The sequence below is a fragment of the Scyliorhinus canicula genome, chromosome 13 (genome assembly GCF_902713615.1).
Source record: "Scyliorhinus canicula chromosome 13, sScyCan1.1, whole genome shotgun sequence".
Taxonomy (NCBI): Eukaryota; Metazoa; Chordata; class Chondrichthyes; order Carcharhiniformes; family Scyliorhinidae; genus Scyliorhinus; species Scyliorhinus canicula.
This window is the reverse complement of record NC_052158.1, coordinates 150,490,442-150,508,860: the sequence shown is the minus strand read 5'-3', so window position 1 is coordinate 150,508,860 and position 18,419 is coordinate 150,490,442. Positions and strand designations below refer to the sequence as shown.

General features: G+C 53.1%; 1 protein-coding gene across 6 annotated transcripts in view; it reads right to left on the bottom strand.

Annotated features, from left to right (window-relative positions):
- The window catches only part of LOC119976102 (rho guanine nucleotide exchange factor 26-like), a 233,576-nt gene that overhangs the window by 169,083 nt on the left and 46,074 nt on the right, over positions 1-18,419 (bottom strand). For 5 of the 6 annotated variants that reach the window (XM_038816267.1, XM_038816268.1, XM_038816266.1 and 2 more), the window contains 2 exons: positions 5,049-5,105; positions 2,355-2,515 (listed from right to left, as the gene is read on the bottom strand). In XM_038816267.1, coding sequence (XP_038672195.1) covers positions 2,355-2,515; positions 5,049-5,105 — 218 coding nt within the window. Of the gene's footprint in view, positions 1-2,354; positions 2,516-5,048; positions 5,106-16,839; positions 17,178-18,419 lie in introns of those variants that run through there. The other variant, XM_038816271.1, reaches the window with a different exon arrangement.

Below are 18,419 nucleotides of genomic sequence, written 5' to 3'. Positions count from 1 at the left end.
TTAGTGTGTGGTTGCCAAATGCCCCACTTCATTAACCACCGCCATCACGAGCACCCAGGAACACACTCCTTCACCTTGGAGTGAGTAACACTGCTGGAGCATTGGCAACATGGTTGATCAATGTATGGAAGACAATATCAGTTGCTCGCAATAGCACATATCAAACAATAGATTTCGCCGTGCACAACTTTCTAAGGCACGGCACCTTGAGCGCCCGGGACTCTAATGCAAATTAAGTGGAACGTAAAGCATTTTGCTACTCTCTCACCACACCAGATGTCTAACTATCTTTACATATTGGCCTCCCAAGAAAAGGTACTTGTAAAATTCTTTTCACAGGGATTGGGAGTCGCTGGTTCTTTCACAATCTCAGGATAAGGTTGAGTTCCTCTCTTGCAGCTGCTTAATATAATACTAAACTAAATACTGTTGCTATGATGAAATGGCATGAGGGAATGTCAAGTTCTCCCTTGACCCCGTACCGTCAAAATTATAATTTTCGATCTCCAGAACACTGTCCACCTGTGTCACCATTACCATCCTTCACCCTGCTGAAACCCTCAGATATACCTTCATGATCTCAAGAACTGACACTGAGAATTTGTTCCTGTTGATTTTCCCACTCCAAACTTTCACAAGCTCCAGTGAATCGCAAGTTCTTTCTCACACGGAGCCTGCGCCACCACTATTCAAGATCTTGAGAATTGGGAGCAGGAATAGGCCATTCGACCTCTCGACTCTGCTCAGCCATTCAACTAGATCGCAGTCGATCTGATCATGACCTCAATTCCACTTTGTCCCCTGTCCCCCCCCATTCCCCAAGGCTCCCTTGTATCCTTCAACCTTGTACCTGCTGCTAGATCATTCTTTGAGGCCCTTCTTTTCTCATATTCTTTCATAGCTTCATCAGTCCATTTCCCAGTCAAAATATCGAGTTGGCGTCTCCAAACTGGAACCTATAATTGTGCACTACAGCGCCTGCTCCTTACTGGCACACTTTTCTTAAAGACCCATTTCCCTCCACCCCTATTCTATGAAGCTCTCTCCCAAAACGACTACACGTTGATGCCGCTTGCCCCTTCCTGCAATCAAGCCTTTTGATGCCCGCCTCTAATGCTTCTATCCATATCAGTGTTCTTCACTCCTCAATACATTTTGGAGCACTCGGAGAAGGTCTACACTACATGTGGCAGGACATGAATGTGAGGTGTTCATGTTGTCCTGGATGTTAACAGTATTCCGTGTTTTAGTAATAATCCACTGTGTGAAACACAAACTGGGTCTGATGAAGAGCTCCAATTTGCACGGTTTTAACTGCGGGCAACTCAGAAAAGAACAGAAGCAAATTTCAACGGCCAACGTCCCAAAACATCGATGCTGGGGCTATCTCTGTAACCCCCGACAGCCCCTCTGAGAAATCGCCTTGAATTCTGGCCTCCCCTACATCACTGATTTTAATCACTCCAACATTGGACAGCCTCTGGCTGTCTGGGTTGAAAGCTCAGCAATTCCTCACTTCTCCCATCTGACTCTTTCCCACTTCTACATCTCTCTCTCTTCTCCTTTAGAGCATTCCTTAAAAGCTACGCAAGCTGCTGGTCACCTGTGTTAATATCTGCTTAAGTAGTCTGGGGGCAGGTTTAGTTCCTTGGTTGGATGCTGGGCCATGATGCCGAGCAAGGCCAACATCACGGGTTCAATTCCCGTACCAGCTGAGGTTATTCATGAAGGCCCCGCCTTCTCAACCTTGCCCCTCGCCTGAGGTGTGGCAACCCTCAGGTTAAATCGCCACCAGTCAGCTCTCCTTCCCAAAGGGGAAAGCAGCCTGTGGTCATCTGGTGACTTTACCTAAGTGGTCTGGTGCTAAATTCTGTTTGATAACCATCTGTAAAGCTTCTTGGGAGGTTTTGCTACTTTAAAGGCACTACATAAATTCAATTGTTGTTGCACACAGTATATTTTTACTGGGTAAATGGAACTTCCCACATGTGGCTGTAATTATGCAGTGTTCAGACTATTAAAACATATGGCAAAATGGGAGGAGCTGCCATTTTTGTAAACATGACAGCTCCATCACTTTTAATCGCAGTTTTCTTTTTCAACACCTCATAATGGTCTGCTCCGAATTCCAGTGCCCCTAGACTAAATCTTTCTGCAGACATTAAAGCAGCAGGTTACTTTCACACGCCACCAACAGCACAGTTTACCCCCTCGCCCATCACGTGGGCAGATGATGGTCGAACATTCCTGCAGCTCAGGGAGATGTTCAGCAGGAAGGAGCAGAGCAAACAGATCAGAGCACGGCCGAAATGGCAGGCGGTTGAGAAACAGAAACTACAATCGGCGCAACTCACTTGTTGCTGGACTTGTAGACCTCCACGATGTTGGAGAACAGATGATGCCTCTCGGTTTTGGTCATGGTTAAGTTCAGTGCATCCGAATCCTTGAACATGCGGATCAGGATTTCCAGGCTAAGCATGTAGGAGTGCTCCGATGAAATCACTTCAAAAATAGCCTGTCGACAAAGACAGAGATCACGGTTCAGAAAAAACGATGACAAGCCATAGCGCCATTTCCCCAACACCTTCCCCGCCTTCAGGCCATCCCTCACCCTCCGTATGAAGACAGGAGCAGGAGGAGACCAATCAGCCCCTCAAGGCTGTTCTGCCATTCCATTAGATCACGGTTGAATTTAAGTCCATTTCTCTATCCTATAACCCTCGATACCAATGCCGAAAAAAAATCTATCTATCTCCGAAATTTGCAACTGACCTGGCCCCCATCAAAAACAGGTTTCTGAGAGCGAATTTTCTCGATTTCCACTACGCATTCTGTGAAGAATTGCTATCTGGTATCAGCGAAGAGAGAGCAGAGGATGTTTACAAGAATGGCTCCAGGGATGAGAAACTTGAGCTTTGAGGATAGACTGGAGAGATTGGGACTGTTCGCCTTGGAGAAAGGCTAAAACGCGGGCTGATGGAGCTGTTCAAAATCATGAAGGAGCTGGACAGAGGAGATAGGGAGAAACTGTTCCTGCTGGTAAAAGGATTAAGAACTTGAACATCTCGTATGGGTAGCAAAGATGTCCTGGTCTGTGCAGATTAATGCTAAACAATGTCATGTGTTTACTAATCGAGGTATGGGGCTGTCAAACTCAATCAGAATGATGGACTCGATAAGGGCTACCTCCGGGCACCAAAATATTTCCCTTTGTTTGGTTGTGGGGGAGGGGGTGGTTGGGGAAGTGAGAGTGTCCTCAGCTGAAAGTATTTTCCTCGGCGTAACACTTCCCTTTATAATTGCAGTCAAAGTAAAGGGAATTCATTCTGGGCCCAGAATCACAAACCATAAAATGCACAGAAAACCGCCGCCAACTGTTCTGGTTTATGTTCCCAGCTGGCCCAAGTTAATAAGTAGTTTGCAGCACAGAACAACGAAGAAATGTCGCTGTGAATCTGTGCGTGAGGAAAGAAAATAGTTCTGTCGGATTGTTTACACAAAGCATTACTGGAACTTAACCTCGAGGAAAAGATCCATCTCGTTTATCTTGCTGGTTGCCGCGTACATACGGTGACAATGGAGTTTTTGACTCTTTCTGGTGATCAATCTCCATCAATTAATTATGCAACAGACCCAGAAGAAAGGCGGGAAAACCCCAGTGGAGAGGAGTTTGGATTGGATTGGATTTGTTTATTGTCACGTTTACTGTGGTACAGTGAAAAGTATTTTTCTGCGAGCAGCTCAAACAGATCATTTAGTACATTAAAATAAAAGAAAATACATACTAGGGCAACACAAGGGGCGGGATTCTCCGGAATCCAGCTGGGGGGGGGCTGTACCGGCGCCGAGGAGTGGCGTGAAGCAGTCCGGCGTCGGGCCGCCCGGATGGTGCGGAATCTTTCACACCTTCAGGGGCTAGGCTGGCGCCGGAGGGGTTGGCACTGCACTAGCCAGCGCCGAAGGGCCTCCGCAGGCCGGCGCGAGTTGGCGCATGTGCGTGAACGCCAAAGTGTGCTGGCGTTGTCCCAGCGCATGCACAGGGGAGTTATTCTCCACGCCAGCCATGGCGGACTGTTACACCGGCCGGCGCGGAGGGAAAGAATGCCCCCATGGCACAGGTCCGCCCGCGGATCGGTGGGCCCCGATCGCAGGCCAGGCCACCGTGGGGGCTCCCACCCCGGGGTCCAGATCCACCTACACCCCCCGAGTGCTCCGCAGGCTGGCCGCAGAGCCTTGGCCCGCCAGTACGGACCTGGTGTAATATGCGCCGGCGAGACTGGCCGAAAATGGGCAGCCATCGCGGTCCGGAGAATCGCTGGGGGGGGCGATGCCAAGGGCCCCTGACCGGCGCAATGTGATTCCCGCCCCTGCCGAAAAACTGGCGCCGGAGAATCTGGCAGCCGGCGTCGAAGCAGCGGGGCGGGATTCACGCCGCCACCGGCGATTCTCTGGCCTGGCGGGGGGGGGGGGGGGTCCGAGAATCCCGCCCAAAGTCCACAATGCAGGTAAGTAAACACCGGCATCGCATGAAGCCTAAAGGGATGTAGCGTTAATCAGGTCAGTGGCCGTTTAGGAGTCTGGTAAGAGCGGGGAAGAAGCTGCTTTTGAATCTGTTCCCAGACTTTTGTATCTCCTGCCCGATGGAAGAAGTTGGAAGAGTGAGTAAGCCGGGTGGGAGGGGTCTCTGATTCTGCTGCCCGCTTTCCCCAGGAAGCGGGAGGTGTATAGTTCCTTCCAAGCTAACTGCACTTAGCATATCACAAAATGTTGCTTTCTGGAATCTAATTTGTTATTGAATGGCTCAGCACCAGATGGGGGATCAGTTCCACGGATCAATCACCTGCTGAAATATTGTTTCAACCGATTATTCAAATTCTTCCCACTCAAGTACAGACCAGGCCCGGACCTCTGCTGTAGTGAGTGAGGTTAAGCGACTTCTTATAGTCGACATTATTTTGTACCTTAAACAGCCTAAAAACAGCAATCATAACACCTCGCAACCTTCCGTTATCCGCAAATGTCTCATTTAAGCAAGGAAGGAAATCTACCTCCTGCCTCTTTTTTTCCTCCTGAGTGACCGTCTGTAATATTCCACTTTTCTTCACCTGAAAGGCAAAAGGATATCCATTATTTCTACAAGATGCATTGGCCTGAAAGGGAGAAGATAAAAATGAACAAGAAACCTGTCCAGTCAACATCACTTGCCTGGATCAGTGCAAGTCCAAAAAGATCCCTCAAGACGCCCAGCACCCTCAAGGTCAAAGCAGCCCACTTAACCAGCAGCCCATCCATCCACACCCTCTAGCCCCAGTGCACCGTGTACGCCATCTACAAGATGGCAACTTGGGAAGGGTTCTTTAAGAGCATCTTCTAAACCCGCGGCCTCTACCACCTGGAAGAATAAGCAAAGCAGGCGAATGTGAACACCACCAGCTCCAAGTATCCCTCCAAGCCTGAGTTGAAGATACATGTGCTGGGTGTAAGTGATACTGGAAAAGGATGGTATCCATCGCTAATTGCCTTTCAGGTTGTGGGGAGCCACTGCCTTGAACCCCCGCAGTCCATGTGATTCAGCTACACCCACAGTGCCGGTAGAGTTGCAGGATTTTGATCCGGCCACCGGAGTTGCAATATAGGGCGAAATTCTCCGACCCCCAGCAGGGTCGGAGAATCGCCTGGGGCCGCCGAAAATCCGGCCCCCGCCGTGGCAGCGATTTTCCGCCATCCGGGAAGTGGCGGTGGCGGGAATCTCGTCACTCCGATCGGAGAGGCCCCTGCGGTGATTCTCCGGCCCGGATGGGCCGAAGTCCCGCCGCTGGGAGGCCTCTCCCGCCGCCGAGGTTTGAACCACTTCTGGTAATGGCGGGATCAGCGGCGCGAGCGGGCCCCCGGGGTCCTGGGGCGATCGGACCCCGGGGGTGCCCCCACGGTGGCCAGGCCCACGATCGGGGCCCCCGGCTCAGACTCCGGGCCAGTGCCCTGGGTGCACTATTTCTCTTCCGCGGCCGCTTAGGCCTCCGCCATGGCAGAAGTGGAAGAGAAACCCACATCACGCATGCGCCGGTGGTGACGTCAGAGGCAGCTGGCCGCTGACGTCACCGCCGGCACATGCGCCGACCGGCGGAAGCCTTTCGGCCAGCCCCGCTGCCGGGGGCGCCGGTTTTTTGCGCCAGTCTTCTGGTGCCAACCGCTCCGGCGCGGGGCTAGCCCCCAAAGGTGCGGAGAATTCCCCACCTTTGGGGAGGCCCGACCCCGGAGTGGTTGGCGCCACTCCCCTATGCCGGGACCCCCCGTCACGCTGGGTAGGGGAGAATCCAGCCCACAGTTTCATGTCAGGATGATGTGTGGCTTGGAGGGGAGCTTGCAGGCAGTGGTGTTCCCATGTCCTAGCTGCCTTTGGGCTGCTGGGCGGTAGAGATCACAGATTTGGAAGGTGCTGTCGAAGGAGGCTTGGGGATTGTCACAGTGCATCTTTCTGCTATTGCCTTCCTGTAGTGCAGGAAATGGATGCCTAAGGTGGTGGATGGGGTGACGATCAAACAAACCGCTTTGTCCAAGATGGTGGAGAACTGATGACATGCTTAGGTTTGGAATGCCAATAGGTTTAGACAAACTCAGAAAGCTTCTCTCAGTTGGAGACACATGAAGCAGACGAAGCGCACGCTTACATCCGTTTCCCATAGCTTCCTTATCCTGGAACAAGTCGCTAGTATGAAGCCAGAGGCTATAGCATGAGAGGTGACAGTCTGCATGAAGCGAAGCTGACCGGGAGACGCTCCCACTCTTACTGCCTGCGTTGTTGCACAGATAATCAACCTGTTTGGCCACTTATGAATGCACTTTCCTTGGCCATCAAGTCCCAGAGTGGGACTGGAACCTGGAGGTTCTGGCTCTGAGGGCCACTACTCACGATGCCACACGACCTCTCTCAGCAGTTTTGAAAAATTCTTTCATGGGGTGTGGTCATCAGTGGTAAAGCCAGCACTTATTGTCCATCCCTGATTGTCCTTGAACTAGAGTGGCATAGTAAACCATTTCAGAGGACAGTTATCAGTCAACCCGTGTGTCACATGTAGGCCAGAGCAGTTAAGGACGGCAGATTTCCTTCCCTAAGGGGCATTAGTGAACGAAATGGGTTTTGATGACAACCGATGATAGTTTCATGGGAGACTAGCTTCGAATTCCAGTTTTTTTAATCAATTGAATTTAAATTCACCAGCTGCCATGGTAGGATTTGAACCCATGTCCCTGAAACATTGGCCTGGGTCTGTGCATTGCTGGTCAGGTGCCACTACGGCACTCTCTCCAACCCCCCCTCTGCCCCCCCTCCCCAGCCTTCTAGGGAGATAGGAAAAGTGAGGGATGTAAGTTCTGCAGAGGGAGAATGTAGAATGTCCAAATTACCTATCAGCATGCCTTTCGGGACTTGTGGGAGGAAACCGGAGCACCCGGAGGAAACCCACGCACACAAGGGGAGAACATGCAGACTCCACACAGACATTAACCTGAGTGGAAAAAACATGCATGAATTTTGGAGGTGGCAACATGTCAAATGGGATTGGAGGGTGGCACGGTGGCGTAGTGGTTAGCACTGCTGCCGTACAGCGCCGACGACCCGGGTTCGATCCCAGCCCCGGGTCACTGTCTGTGCGGAGTTTGCACATTCTCCCCGTCTTTGCGTTGGTTTCACCCCCACAACCCAAAGATATGCAGGTTAGGTGGGTTGGCCACGCTAAATTGCCCCTTCATTGGAAAAAAAATAATTGGGTACTTAAAAAAAATTTTTTTAATGAGTTTGCAGGCGGAAAGGAGGTTGGGTAGTTTGCAAGGAGAATGGAATCAAGGTTGCTTTTTTGGAAGGGGGTGATGACAACAGCTTTGGAGCTGATGAAGCACTTTTCAAGTGTGCGATGGATGGATGGAGGGATTTCAGATATATTAAATTATATGTATTTGATGCATCAGGGTTAAAAGCCTGGGTTAAAAGTGTGTGTGTGACTGCTGTCGTCATATTTTTAAAAATCCTGGTTTGAAAGACAGCTCGTGTTTTTGGAGACACCGGAGCCTGGCACACTGGCACCATCCCGGGTGCTCCGGTTTCCTCCCACAAGTACTACAAGACGTGCTGTTAGGTGAATTGGACATTCTGAATTCTCCCTCTGTGTACCCAAACAGGCGCTGGAATATGGCGACTAGGGGCTTTTCACAGTAACTTCATTGCAGTGTTAATAAAGATTATTATTATACCCTTCCTGATGTGGGATTCCCCAAATAAAATGCTCTATTCCAAAATCGGGTCTGACCCAGGCTCTCCGCAACTGTAGAGTAACTTCCACTCCTTTGTATTCCAGCACATCATCCCCATGCTCGCTGACCAACATTGACTAATTATTTGACTTGTTTGTTCTTTATTCATTCTTGGGATGTGGGCATCGCTGGCAAGGCCGGCATTTGTTGCCGATCCTTAATTGCCCTTGAACTGGGTTTAAGAGGTCACTTAAGAGTCAACCACGTTGTCATGGGTCTGAAGTCACATGAAGGCCAGCCCGAGTAAGGACGGCAGATTTCCTTCCCTGAAGGACATTAGTGAACCAGATGGGTTTTTACAACAATTGACAATGGTTTCATGGCCACTGTTAACTGAGACTTCAGTTTACTAATTGCATTTAGGTTCTGCCAGCTGCTGTAGTTAGATTTGAACCCGAGTCTCCAGTGGAGAGCCTGGGCCTCCAGGTTACTCGGGGCTGGTTTAGCTCAGTGGGCTAGACAGCTGGTTTGTGATACAGAACAAAGCCAGATGTGCAGGTTCAATTCTAAATTCTCTCTCTGTGTACCGGAACAGGTGCCGAAATGTGGCGACTAGGGGTTTTTCACAGTAACTTCATTGTCAGCCTACTTGTGACAATAAAGATGATTTATTTATGAGTAACATTACCACCGTGCCATCCTCAGTTTCAAATCCATCCATGGCCATACCCCTTCCCCATCTCTGTAATCTCCAGTTCCCGGATATTTCTCTGGAGTTCCTCCAGTTCGGGCCTTTGTCACATCCCTGAATTCAATTGCTTGATTGAATCACAGCGCCAGGGACTCGGGTTCGATTCCGACCTCGGGTGACTGTCTGTGTGGGGTTTGCACTTTCTCCCCGTGACTGTGTAGTTTTCCTTCGGGTGCTCCGGTTTCCTCCCACAGTCTAAAGATGTGCAGGTTTGGTGGATTGGCTTTGCTAAGTTGCCCCTAGGTGGGGTTTCGGTGATTGGGGGGGGGTTTGGGCCTGGATGGGCTGCTCTTTCGGAGGGTTGGTGCAGACCTGATGGGCCGAATGGCCTCCTTCTGCACTGTTGGGATTCTATGATCATTGATGGCCCTGCTTTCAGCTGACTGGACTCTCGACTCTGACATTCCCTCCCTGAAACACTCCATCTCTCCCTCCTGCTTAAATACCGTTTTCGATCACCTTCCTTAATATCTGCTTTTTGTGGTTCGACGTTCAATTTTCTTTGATAATGCTCCTGTGAAGCGTCTTGGGACACCCTACCAGAGTAAAGGCGTGATATGAATGTGAGTTGTTGTTACTTATTCTCTTGACCATTCCTTGGGTCAATGCATTCAAATTGACAACTTGCAAGGGAGTGCAACACGTGAGCATGAGGGCGGGTTTTGACGATTATCCTGTTTCAGCAAAATCATGTGGAGTCGATTATGTGAAAAGTGATCTGCGCACAGTTTTATGCCTTTTTTTCTTATTATGTCTTATAATCCATGTGGCTGTGGTAGGGGAGTGTTCTGTTTTTATCATTCCCCTAGCTTGTTTATAACAGGGATGAGTGAAATTGGTGGGGTAAAGGGTGGTTGGTTGGGGTTGGTCGGGTTAGTAGTTCAGTCCTCCCTGAGATTGAAGATAGAGCCCAAATTAGAGCAGATCATTATCATGTATATTTTTGGTTTCATAGATCTCTTTTTCTTAATTTTGGGGTAGCTGAATTTAAAAACCTGCCTTTGTATGGGTCTCTCCCTGTGGCCATCTCTTGAGCTATCAGAAGGAGACGATTTAATACGGGGGCACACTGAGGTGGGACTGGTTAATTATCGTTGGGTTGTTGAGGAGAGCGATCGCTCTTGCTATTCTGTCTGTGGTGGTGGTCATTCTGAGTTACCTCGGGTGTCTCTCCCCGGTGGGATTTTCTTTCTTTTTCTTCATCCGGGAGAGCAGGGTGCTGTTTCTAATCTTGGCCTGGTCCGGGGGTTTGGGGGAGAGTCCCTGGTTGTACCGGGGAGGAGGGAATCGGCGTTCCCTTCCAGGACGGTCAATTGTTGGGGGTCTTGATGGTTCTTCTTCTCGGGTTGAGTTCCCCCCCACCCTCCACCCCAGGTGGGGCTGGAATGATCATCCCATTACCCTGAGTGTTAGTGGGGACGTTGGATTGCTCTGGATGGGATGGGAGAGGTGTGGGTTCGGCTGGGCGTGTTGGAGGCCCTGGGGCAACAGTTTCCTGTACGTTTGGATGTGCGACTCGGCCAGATCCAGCGCTAAAGCTAGTATGAAATGAAAATCGCTTATTGTCACAAGTAGGCTTCAAATGAAGTTACTGTGAAAAGCCCCTAGTCGCCACATTTCGGCGCCTGTTCGGGGAGGCTGATACGGGAATTGAACCGCACTGTTGGACTGCCTTGGGCTGCTTTCAAAGCCAGCGATTTAGCCCTGTGCTATATTTGGGGTGCCCCTTTTCGAGGTGCTTGTTGGGGGCAACCTAGTCAGTTAGGCTTTGCTAACCCCCCTGAGGGAGGTCGAAGGATCGGGTGACATTTAAAAATGACGCTCCGATCTCTTCCTGCACTGACAAGCTGAGCTTGTATGTGCAGGAAGTGAGGTAAGTGCAGCTTCGGTGGGGCATTCCTGACCGAAGCCAAAAAAAACCAGAGTCCCGTCTGACCGCGATACACGCCCAAAATGGAACTCTGTCTTTTGGGCGTGAAATCACACCCATGATGCTGTTTCCTGTTTCTTTCTCTGTTCTCATGAACGTTGATCCTTTTGTTTTCTTGGTCCTTGCTTGTGGGGTGTATTATTTTGTAATTTTGTTGTTATTCTTTAAAATGTAAAACCTCAGTAAGTATACTTTTAAAAACAAGGGTTTCCCATTTGAGACTGACATCAGGAGAATTTCCTTTCTCTCAGGGTGTCCCTCGTCTTTGGAATTCTGCTCCACAGCGAGCTGTGGAGACTGGGTGACTGAATATATTCAAGGCGGAGCTCGACAGGTTTCTGACAGCGAGGGAGTCAAGGGTGACGGAGGGGTGGGCAGGAAAGTAGAGTGAAGGTCGCAATCGGACCAACCGTGATCTTACAGAATGGTGGGGCAGAATTGAGGGGCCAAATGGCCTACCCCTCCCCCTATTTCCTACGTAGGGTCGCAGGGGATTTGGGGGGGTTGTGGCGGGGTGAGCAGGGGTTACACGAATGGTGGGGGATGTCTGGTAAAATGGAAATCCGGGAAGGGCCAAGTGGTCGCTTGAGTGGAGGATGGGAACCGGATCATGGGGTTTGAGCAGGTGAGTTAGCGGGACAAAGGGCGGCCACGCAAAAAACACCTGTGAAGCCGACTTTTAAAAAAATGCTTTGGCCAGTACGCACACACACACGCACACACACAAACATGTAACTCGACTGCCGGAAGATTCACTGAGAGGCTCGACTGTTACGTCCACCCCAGAGAATCTGAGGCAGTCCCAATGGGCTGATTAAGAAATATGTCTGGAATGCTCCTAATCTATAACACACAGCAGCTGTAAACAACAAAGCAATGATCAGTATGCACCACTCTACCAAGTGTTACAGCATGGTCATCACCAGTGGTGACACTGATGGATGCAGTCTTCTGTCTGCGGGATGGGTGGGGGGCGTTGCCTAACGCCAGCCTCAGTAACCCTAACATTGTTTTAAATTCCTGCTAATTCCCTTTTACAATATTGCAACATTTCAAGAGCGAGGACCAGTCTCAGGTGACATCTTCCAGAGCTGTGAATGCTGGGAAGGGGGATAATTGGAGAAGGCTATTTTGTTCTGTTGTCCTCCTGCCTGTTTTTGCAAAGCTCTCAATTTATCCCACTTCCTCCGCTCCCCCCCTCCCCCCCCCGCATACCTCAGAATTTATTCCCCTTTAGAAATTTATCAAATTCCCTATTAAATCTGCTTTCCCACTTTCCTTTCAGACAATGTATTCGAGATCATGACAGCACGGTCGCACAGCGGTTAGCACTGTTGCTTCACAGCGCCAGGGTCCCAGGTTCGATTCCCGGCTTGGGTCACTGTCTGTGCGGAGTCTGCACATTCTCCCCGTGTCTGCATGGGTTTCTTCCGGGTGCTTCCCACCTCCCCTAAACAAAAACCAAATCGCAAATGAAACTTAACGGGTGCGATTCTCCGCAACGGCGGAGAATCGGGAAGGCTGCCGTGGAAGAGGCCGTCACCCACGGCAGCCTCCGCGCCCCCTCCCGGGACCCGATTCTCCCCCCACATCGGGGCTAGGAGCGGGGCCCCGGGCGTCTCGGCGGCGCGGCCTTGACGACCGTCGTCAAGGCCGCGCGCCAAGCATGACGCCGGCTGACGCGTCTAATGACGTAAGCCGCGCATGCAAGACGTGGTGGCTTTATCTTGCAGGGCGGCGGAGGTAAAATAGTGCGTCCCTTTTGGACGTAAGGCCCGCGATCAGTGCCCACCGATCGCGGGCCTTTGCCCTCCTTGGCATGGCCATGGTACTGCCGTGCCAATCAGGTGCTAGATGCCCCAAACGGGCTTCTAGGCGCCCATTTCACGACGGTGGCGACCAGGTCGTAAACGGCCGGCCACTCGGCCCACCGGCCTCGGAGAATCGCCGTGAAAAACGGCGAGCGGCGATTCGGCACGCGGGGCGAGCGTGGGGGGGGGGGGGGTGGAATAGCGGGGTGTCGCAAAAAATGTCGGGAGGCCCTCCCACTATTCTCCAAAGCGTCGTGGGGAGCGGAGAATTCCGCCCAACACATCTAATCAAAACGTGATTAAGAGGGTTTATAAGGCACCCCAGCCCCTGTGCTGCCCATCAGGCACGGAAGGCCTCGATGGTGCCGGTGGACTCTGCATGGTCTCTCGGGACAACCGGCCGTGAATGTAGCCACAGTAGAGAGCCAGAATGCCGAGTCGGCCAACTCCCTCACATCACCCGATGCCTGGAACTGTTGATAGCACTTGTCTCTCTATTCCTACACCTGCTTAATGGTTGTACCATTTAGGGAAACCAGCTCCCAATATTGTTTTAAAAAGGAACAGTTATTTTTGGCTCAGCTGAGGTATGTATATTACATTTTCAGGAGAAACACAATAAATACAGGAACAAGCTGGCCATTTAGCTTCTTCGGCCTGTTTTTTTTTTTTTTTAATTTTTTTTTTAAAATTTAGATTAGCCAATTATTTTTTTCCAATTAAGGGACAATTTAGCATGGCCAATCCACCTACCCTGCACATTTTTTTTTGGGTTGTGGGGGCGAAACCCACGCAGACACGGGGAGAATGTGCAAACTCCACACGGACAGTGGCCCAGAGCCGGGATCGAACCTGGGACCTCAGCGCCGTGAGGTGGTTGTGCTAACCACTAGGCCACCGTGCTGCCCTTTCTTCGGCCTGTTTAATAACATCACAGCTAAACCACATCTCAAACCCATTCTCCTGCTCCCATGGTGCCCTTGCCCAATGAAATGCTTTCAGAGTGCAGTCACCATACAGGAGCAGACAAACTCAGCAGCTAATTTGTGCACAGCAAGATCCATCATTCCAAGCGAGTTCATTCCGCACCCGAGGGTGTCAGATAGATGGGGAACAGATAGTGAGGAAGTCTTGCTTCATGGGAGGTGCTGAAGTTCCTTCAGACTGGAGCTGACGAGCCAGAAATGGGAGCAGGAATTCATCAACATTACAGCACGCAGATTGCCTGGGAATGGAGCCTGGCTGTGCGTATACGGCACTTCAGTGTCGTACCCAAACATTTGACAGAGAGTACAAAACTCAGCATTAGCGCAATAACCAATAATGCAAGAAAGATACAGAATGCAACATTGTAGTCGCAACCTCCAGTTCCCACGCATGCAAAAGCCCAAATTTGCAACCTCTGAGTTGGGAACAGCAGGGCCGTCACTGAGCTCAAATTAAATAAGCCATGACTGTTGTACACCAGGCTCGTGTCGCTCTTTGGTGAAACATTCCAGGCTGTTCTGTCTTTCAATAGGCTGAAATGCCACTGCATTCAGACAGAGTCACAGAGCTATTAGATTCCAGTGAAAGGCAGGACCAAGGCAAAGTAGACACCTCATGTGGAATAATGATTTCCCCATGACACGCATTCAGGGTAGGGGGTGGCATGGGAATATTTTCCGTAGCTTTCTAAATGGCATAAATTGCATGTGGTGCAATTTATTTGTTTCTACTATTACCTGAATTTTAGGCAGCAAATTTTGTTTGTCGTGCATAGGGGCTGGTTTAGCACACTGGGCTACATCGCTGGCTTTTAAAGCAGACCAAGGCAGGCCAGCAGCACGATTCAATTCCCGTACCAGCCTCCCTGAACAGGCGCCGGAATGTGGCAACTTGGGGCTTTTCACAGTAACTTCATTGAAGCCTACTCGTGACAATAAGCGATTTTCATTTTTCATGTCTCCCTATTCACCCCCCCATCCATCCCCACCCCACCCCCCGTCCACCCGTGCCCCCCCATCCAACTCCACCTCCCTCCCGTCCACCCGTGCCCCCCCATCCATCCCGACCTCCCCCCGTCCACCCGTGCCCCCCATCCATCCCGACCTCCCCCCGTCCACCCGCACCCCCCCATCCATCCCCACCTCCCTCCGTCCACCCGCGCACCCCCATGCAACCCCACCTCCCCCTGTCCACCCGCGCACCCCCATGCAACCCCACCTCCCCCCGTCCACCCGCGCACCCCCATGCAACCCCACCTCCCCCTGTCCACCCGCGTACCCCCATCCATCCCCACCTCCCTCCCCGTCCACCCGCACCCCCATCCATCCCCACCTCCCCCCCGTCCACCCGCGCCCCCCATCCATCCCCACCTCCTTCCGTCCACCCGCGCACCCCCATCCATCCCCACCTCCCTCCCCGTCCACCCGCACCCCCATCCATCCCCACCTCCCCCCGTCCACCCACACCCCCATCCATCCCCACCTCCCCCCCGTCCACCCGCGCCCCCCATCCAACTCCACCTCCCACCCGTCCACCCGTGCCCCCCATCCATCCCCACCTCCCTCCGTCCACCCGCGCCCCCCATCCATCCCCACCGCCCCCGTCCACCCGCGCCCCCATCCATCCCCACCTCCCCCCGTCCACACGCACCCCCCCATCCATCCCCACCTCCCCCCCCGTCCACACGCACCCCCCCATCCAACCCCACCTCCCTCCCGTCCACCCGTGCCCCCCTATCCATCCCCACCTCCCCCCGTCCACCCGTGCCCCCCAACCATCCCCACCTCCCCCCGTCCACCCGCACCCCCCCATCCATCCCCACCTCCCCCTGTCCACCTACGCCCCCCATCCATCCCCACCTCACCCCCGTCCACCCGCGCCCCCCCATCCATCCCCACCTCCCCCCGTCCACCCGCGCACCCCCATCCATCCCCACCTCCCCCCCGCGCCTCCCCATCCAACCCCACCTCCCCCCGTCCACCCGCGCCCCCCATCCATCCCCACCTCACCCCCATCCACCCGCTCCCCCCCCATCCATCCCCACCTCACCCCGTCCACCCGCACCCCCCCATCCATCCCCACCTCCCCCCCGTCCACCCGCGCCCCCCATCCATCCCCACCTCCCCCCGTCCACCCGCGCACCCCCAAACCAACCCCATCTCCCCCCCATTCTCCCGCGCACCCCATCCATCCCCACCTCCCCCCGTCCACCCGCGCCCCCCCATCCATCCCCACCTCCCCCCGTCCACCCGTGCCCCCCCATCCATCCCGACCTCCCCCCGTCCACCCGCGCACCCCCATCCATCCCCACCTCCCCCTGTCCACCCGTGCCCCCCATCCATCCCCACCTCCCTCCGTCCACCTACGCCCCCATCCATCCCCACCTCCCCCCGTCCACCCGCACCCCCCCATCCATCCCCACCTCCCCCCGTCCACCCGCGCACCCCCAAACCAACCCCACCTCCCCCTGTCCACCCGCGCCCCCATCCATCCCCACCTCCCCCCCGCGCCCGTCCACCCGCGCCCCCCCATCCATCCCCACCTCCCCCCCATCCACCCGCGCACCCCCATCAATCCCCACCTTCCCCCCTATTCACCTGCACCCCCCGTCCACCCACGCCCCCCCATCCATCCCAACCCCCCCATCCACCCGCGCCCCCATCCATCCCCACCTCCCCCCCATCCACCCGCATACCCACATCAATCCCCACCTTCCCCCCTATTCACCCGCACCCCCCATCCATCCCCACCTCCCCCCGAGCCCCCCCCATCCAGCCCCACTTCCCCCCTGTCTACCCGGTCCCCCCATCCATCCCCACCTCCCCCCACCCACCCGCGCCCCCCCCATCCAGCCCCACCTCCCCCCCCGTCCACCCGTGCCCCCCATCCATCCCCACCTCACCACCCACCTGCCCCCCAGCCACCCGCCCCCCCCATCCATCCCCACGCCGCCATCCACCACCAGCCCCCATTCACCCCCGTACCCCCATCCACACTGCAGATCCACTCCAGTGACTGATACAGATTAGTGCAGGCCTCCGCTGCTATGTTCCTTCCTGCCCGCCCCAAATGCAGCACAGACTGTAGAAGCAGAGAATCTGTGAGACCATTACCTTCTTTGCTGCCTTCATCCTGCGCAGGCTGAGAACTGTCAGTGAGTCTATCTATCAAGGCAACTAGACAGTGCTTAGAAAATGCATGAGGGGCCAGCTGTCTAGTCTCTCTTTCACGTGTTCTCTTCTCCTGGCTCTCTCTCTCTCTCTCTTCCTCGCTCTCTAAATTCCAGTGCACAATAGCGCGCAGAGTCCCAAACACAGCGACTCCATCCACCGGACTGTTTATCTTTCTTTCTCTCCCTCTTTCGGTGATGGCGCAAGAAAAATAAAATGAACCATTCAGCCTTCAAGTTAGAAGATGACGCTAATCTCGCTTTGCTGCTTGTTTTCCAACTCCCTCGCCTGCTCTGAGGAGGGGCGGGGAGGGGGGGGGGGGGGAGGGGGGGGGGGGGGGGGGGGAGAGAAGCATCACAATATCAGAGAGCTTCTCCATTGTAACATCCCGTTACCATTTTGTTGCTGTTTTTTTGTAAACTGTTTGGACCTACTGCTTTATCGAGAAACACTTTCTGGCATTTAACGCAGGCTCCTGCTGAACAAGCTTTCCAAATGTTTAGCAGCTTTGCAAGCTCCTCTTACTTCAGCCAGTCCTCGCTCGCTCACCATGGAACTAGCTTTGGGTCCTCGCAGCCCATCCCCTCTACGTTGCCGTGGCTACCCTAATGCCCACTGACATATGGCAGCCTGATTCTCAGCCAAGTCAACAACAACAACCCGCACTTACGTAGCGCCATTAATGTATAAAATGCCCCAAAGCCTCGGCAAGCACAAGGCTTAAGGCAGTCCCAATATCCTTTCCACCTTCTGCAGGGAAATCTAATCCTTTCCGATCATTTTCAGTGATCCTGGCTGGGATCTGCTCTACACGGCATTCTTCCCAGCGCATCACCAATAGTTTAGTGCCCTCAAGATATTCCTGAATGTGTCCTGGACACGTTGCCATTTTGGCCTGGATACTTTTTTAAAAATTCTTTGATGGGATGTGGGTGTTGCTGGCTGAGCCAGCATTTTGTTGTCCCTCCCTAATTGTCCTTGAACTGAGTGGCATTTCGGAGGGCGAACCACATTGCTGCAGCCCTCGAGTCATATGTAGACCGGACCAGGTAAAGGTGGCAGATTTCCTTCCTGAAAGGACACCAGTGGACCACCTGTGTTTTTACGACAATCGATGATCGCTGTTACGGTCACCATATACTGAGGCTGGACTGAGAATTTAAATTCCACCAGCTGCCGTGGTGGGATTTGAACCCACGTCCCCAAAGAATTGGCCTGGCTCTCCGGATTACTGGTCCACCACTACGCCACCATCTGCCCATTAACTGTGGTTCAGAGGGGGGCAGCACGGTGGTGCAGCGGTTAGCACTACTGCCTCACAGCGCCGAGGTCCCAGGTTCGATCCCAGCCCTGGGTCACTGTCTGTGTGGAGTTTGCACTTTCTCCCCGTGTCTGCGTGGGTCTCACCCCCACAACCCAAAGATGTGCAGGCTAGGTGAATTGGAAATGCTAAATTGGGCCTTAATTGGAAAAAAAAAATTGGATACTCTAAATTTTCAAAAAAAACTGTGGTTCAGAGGGTA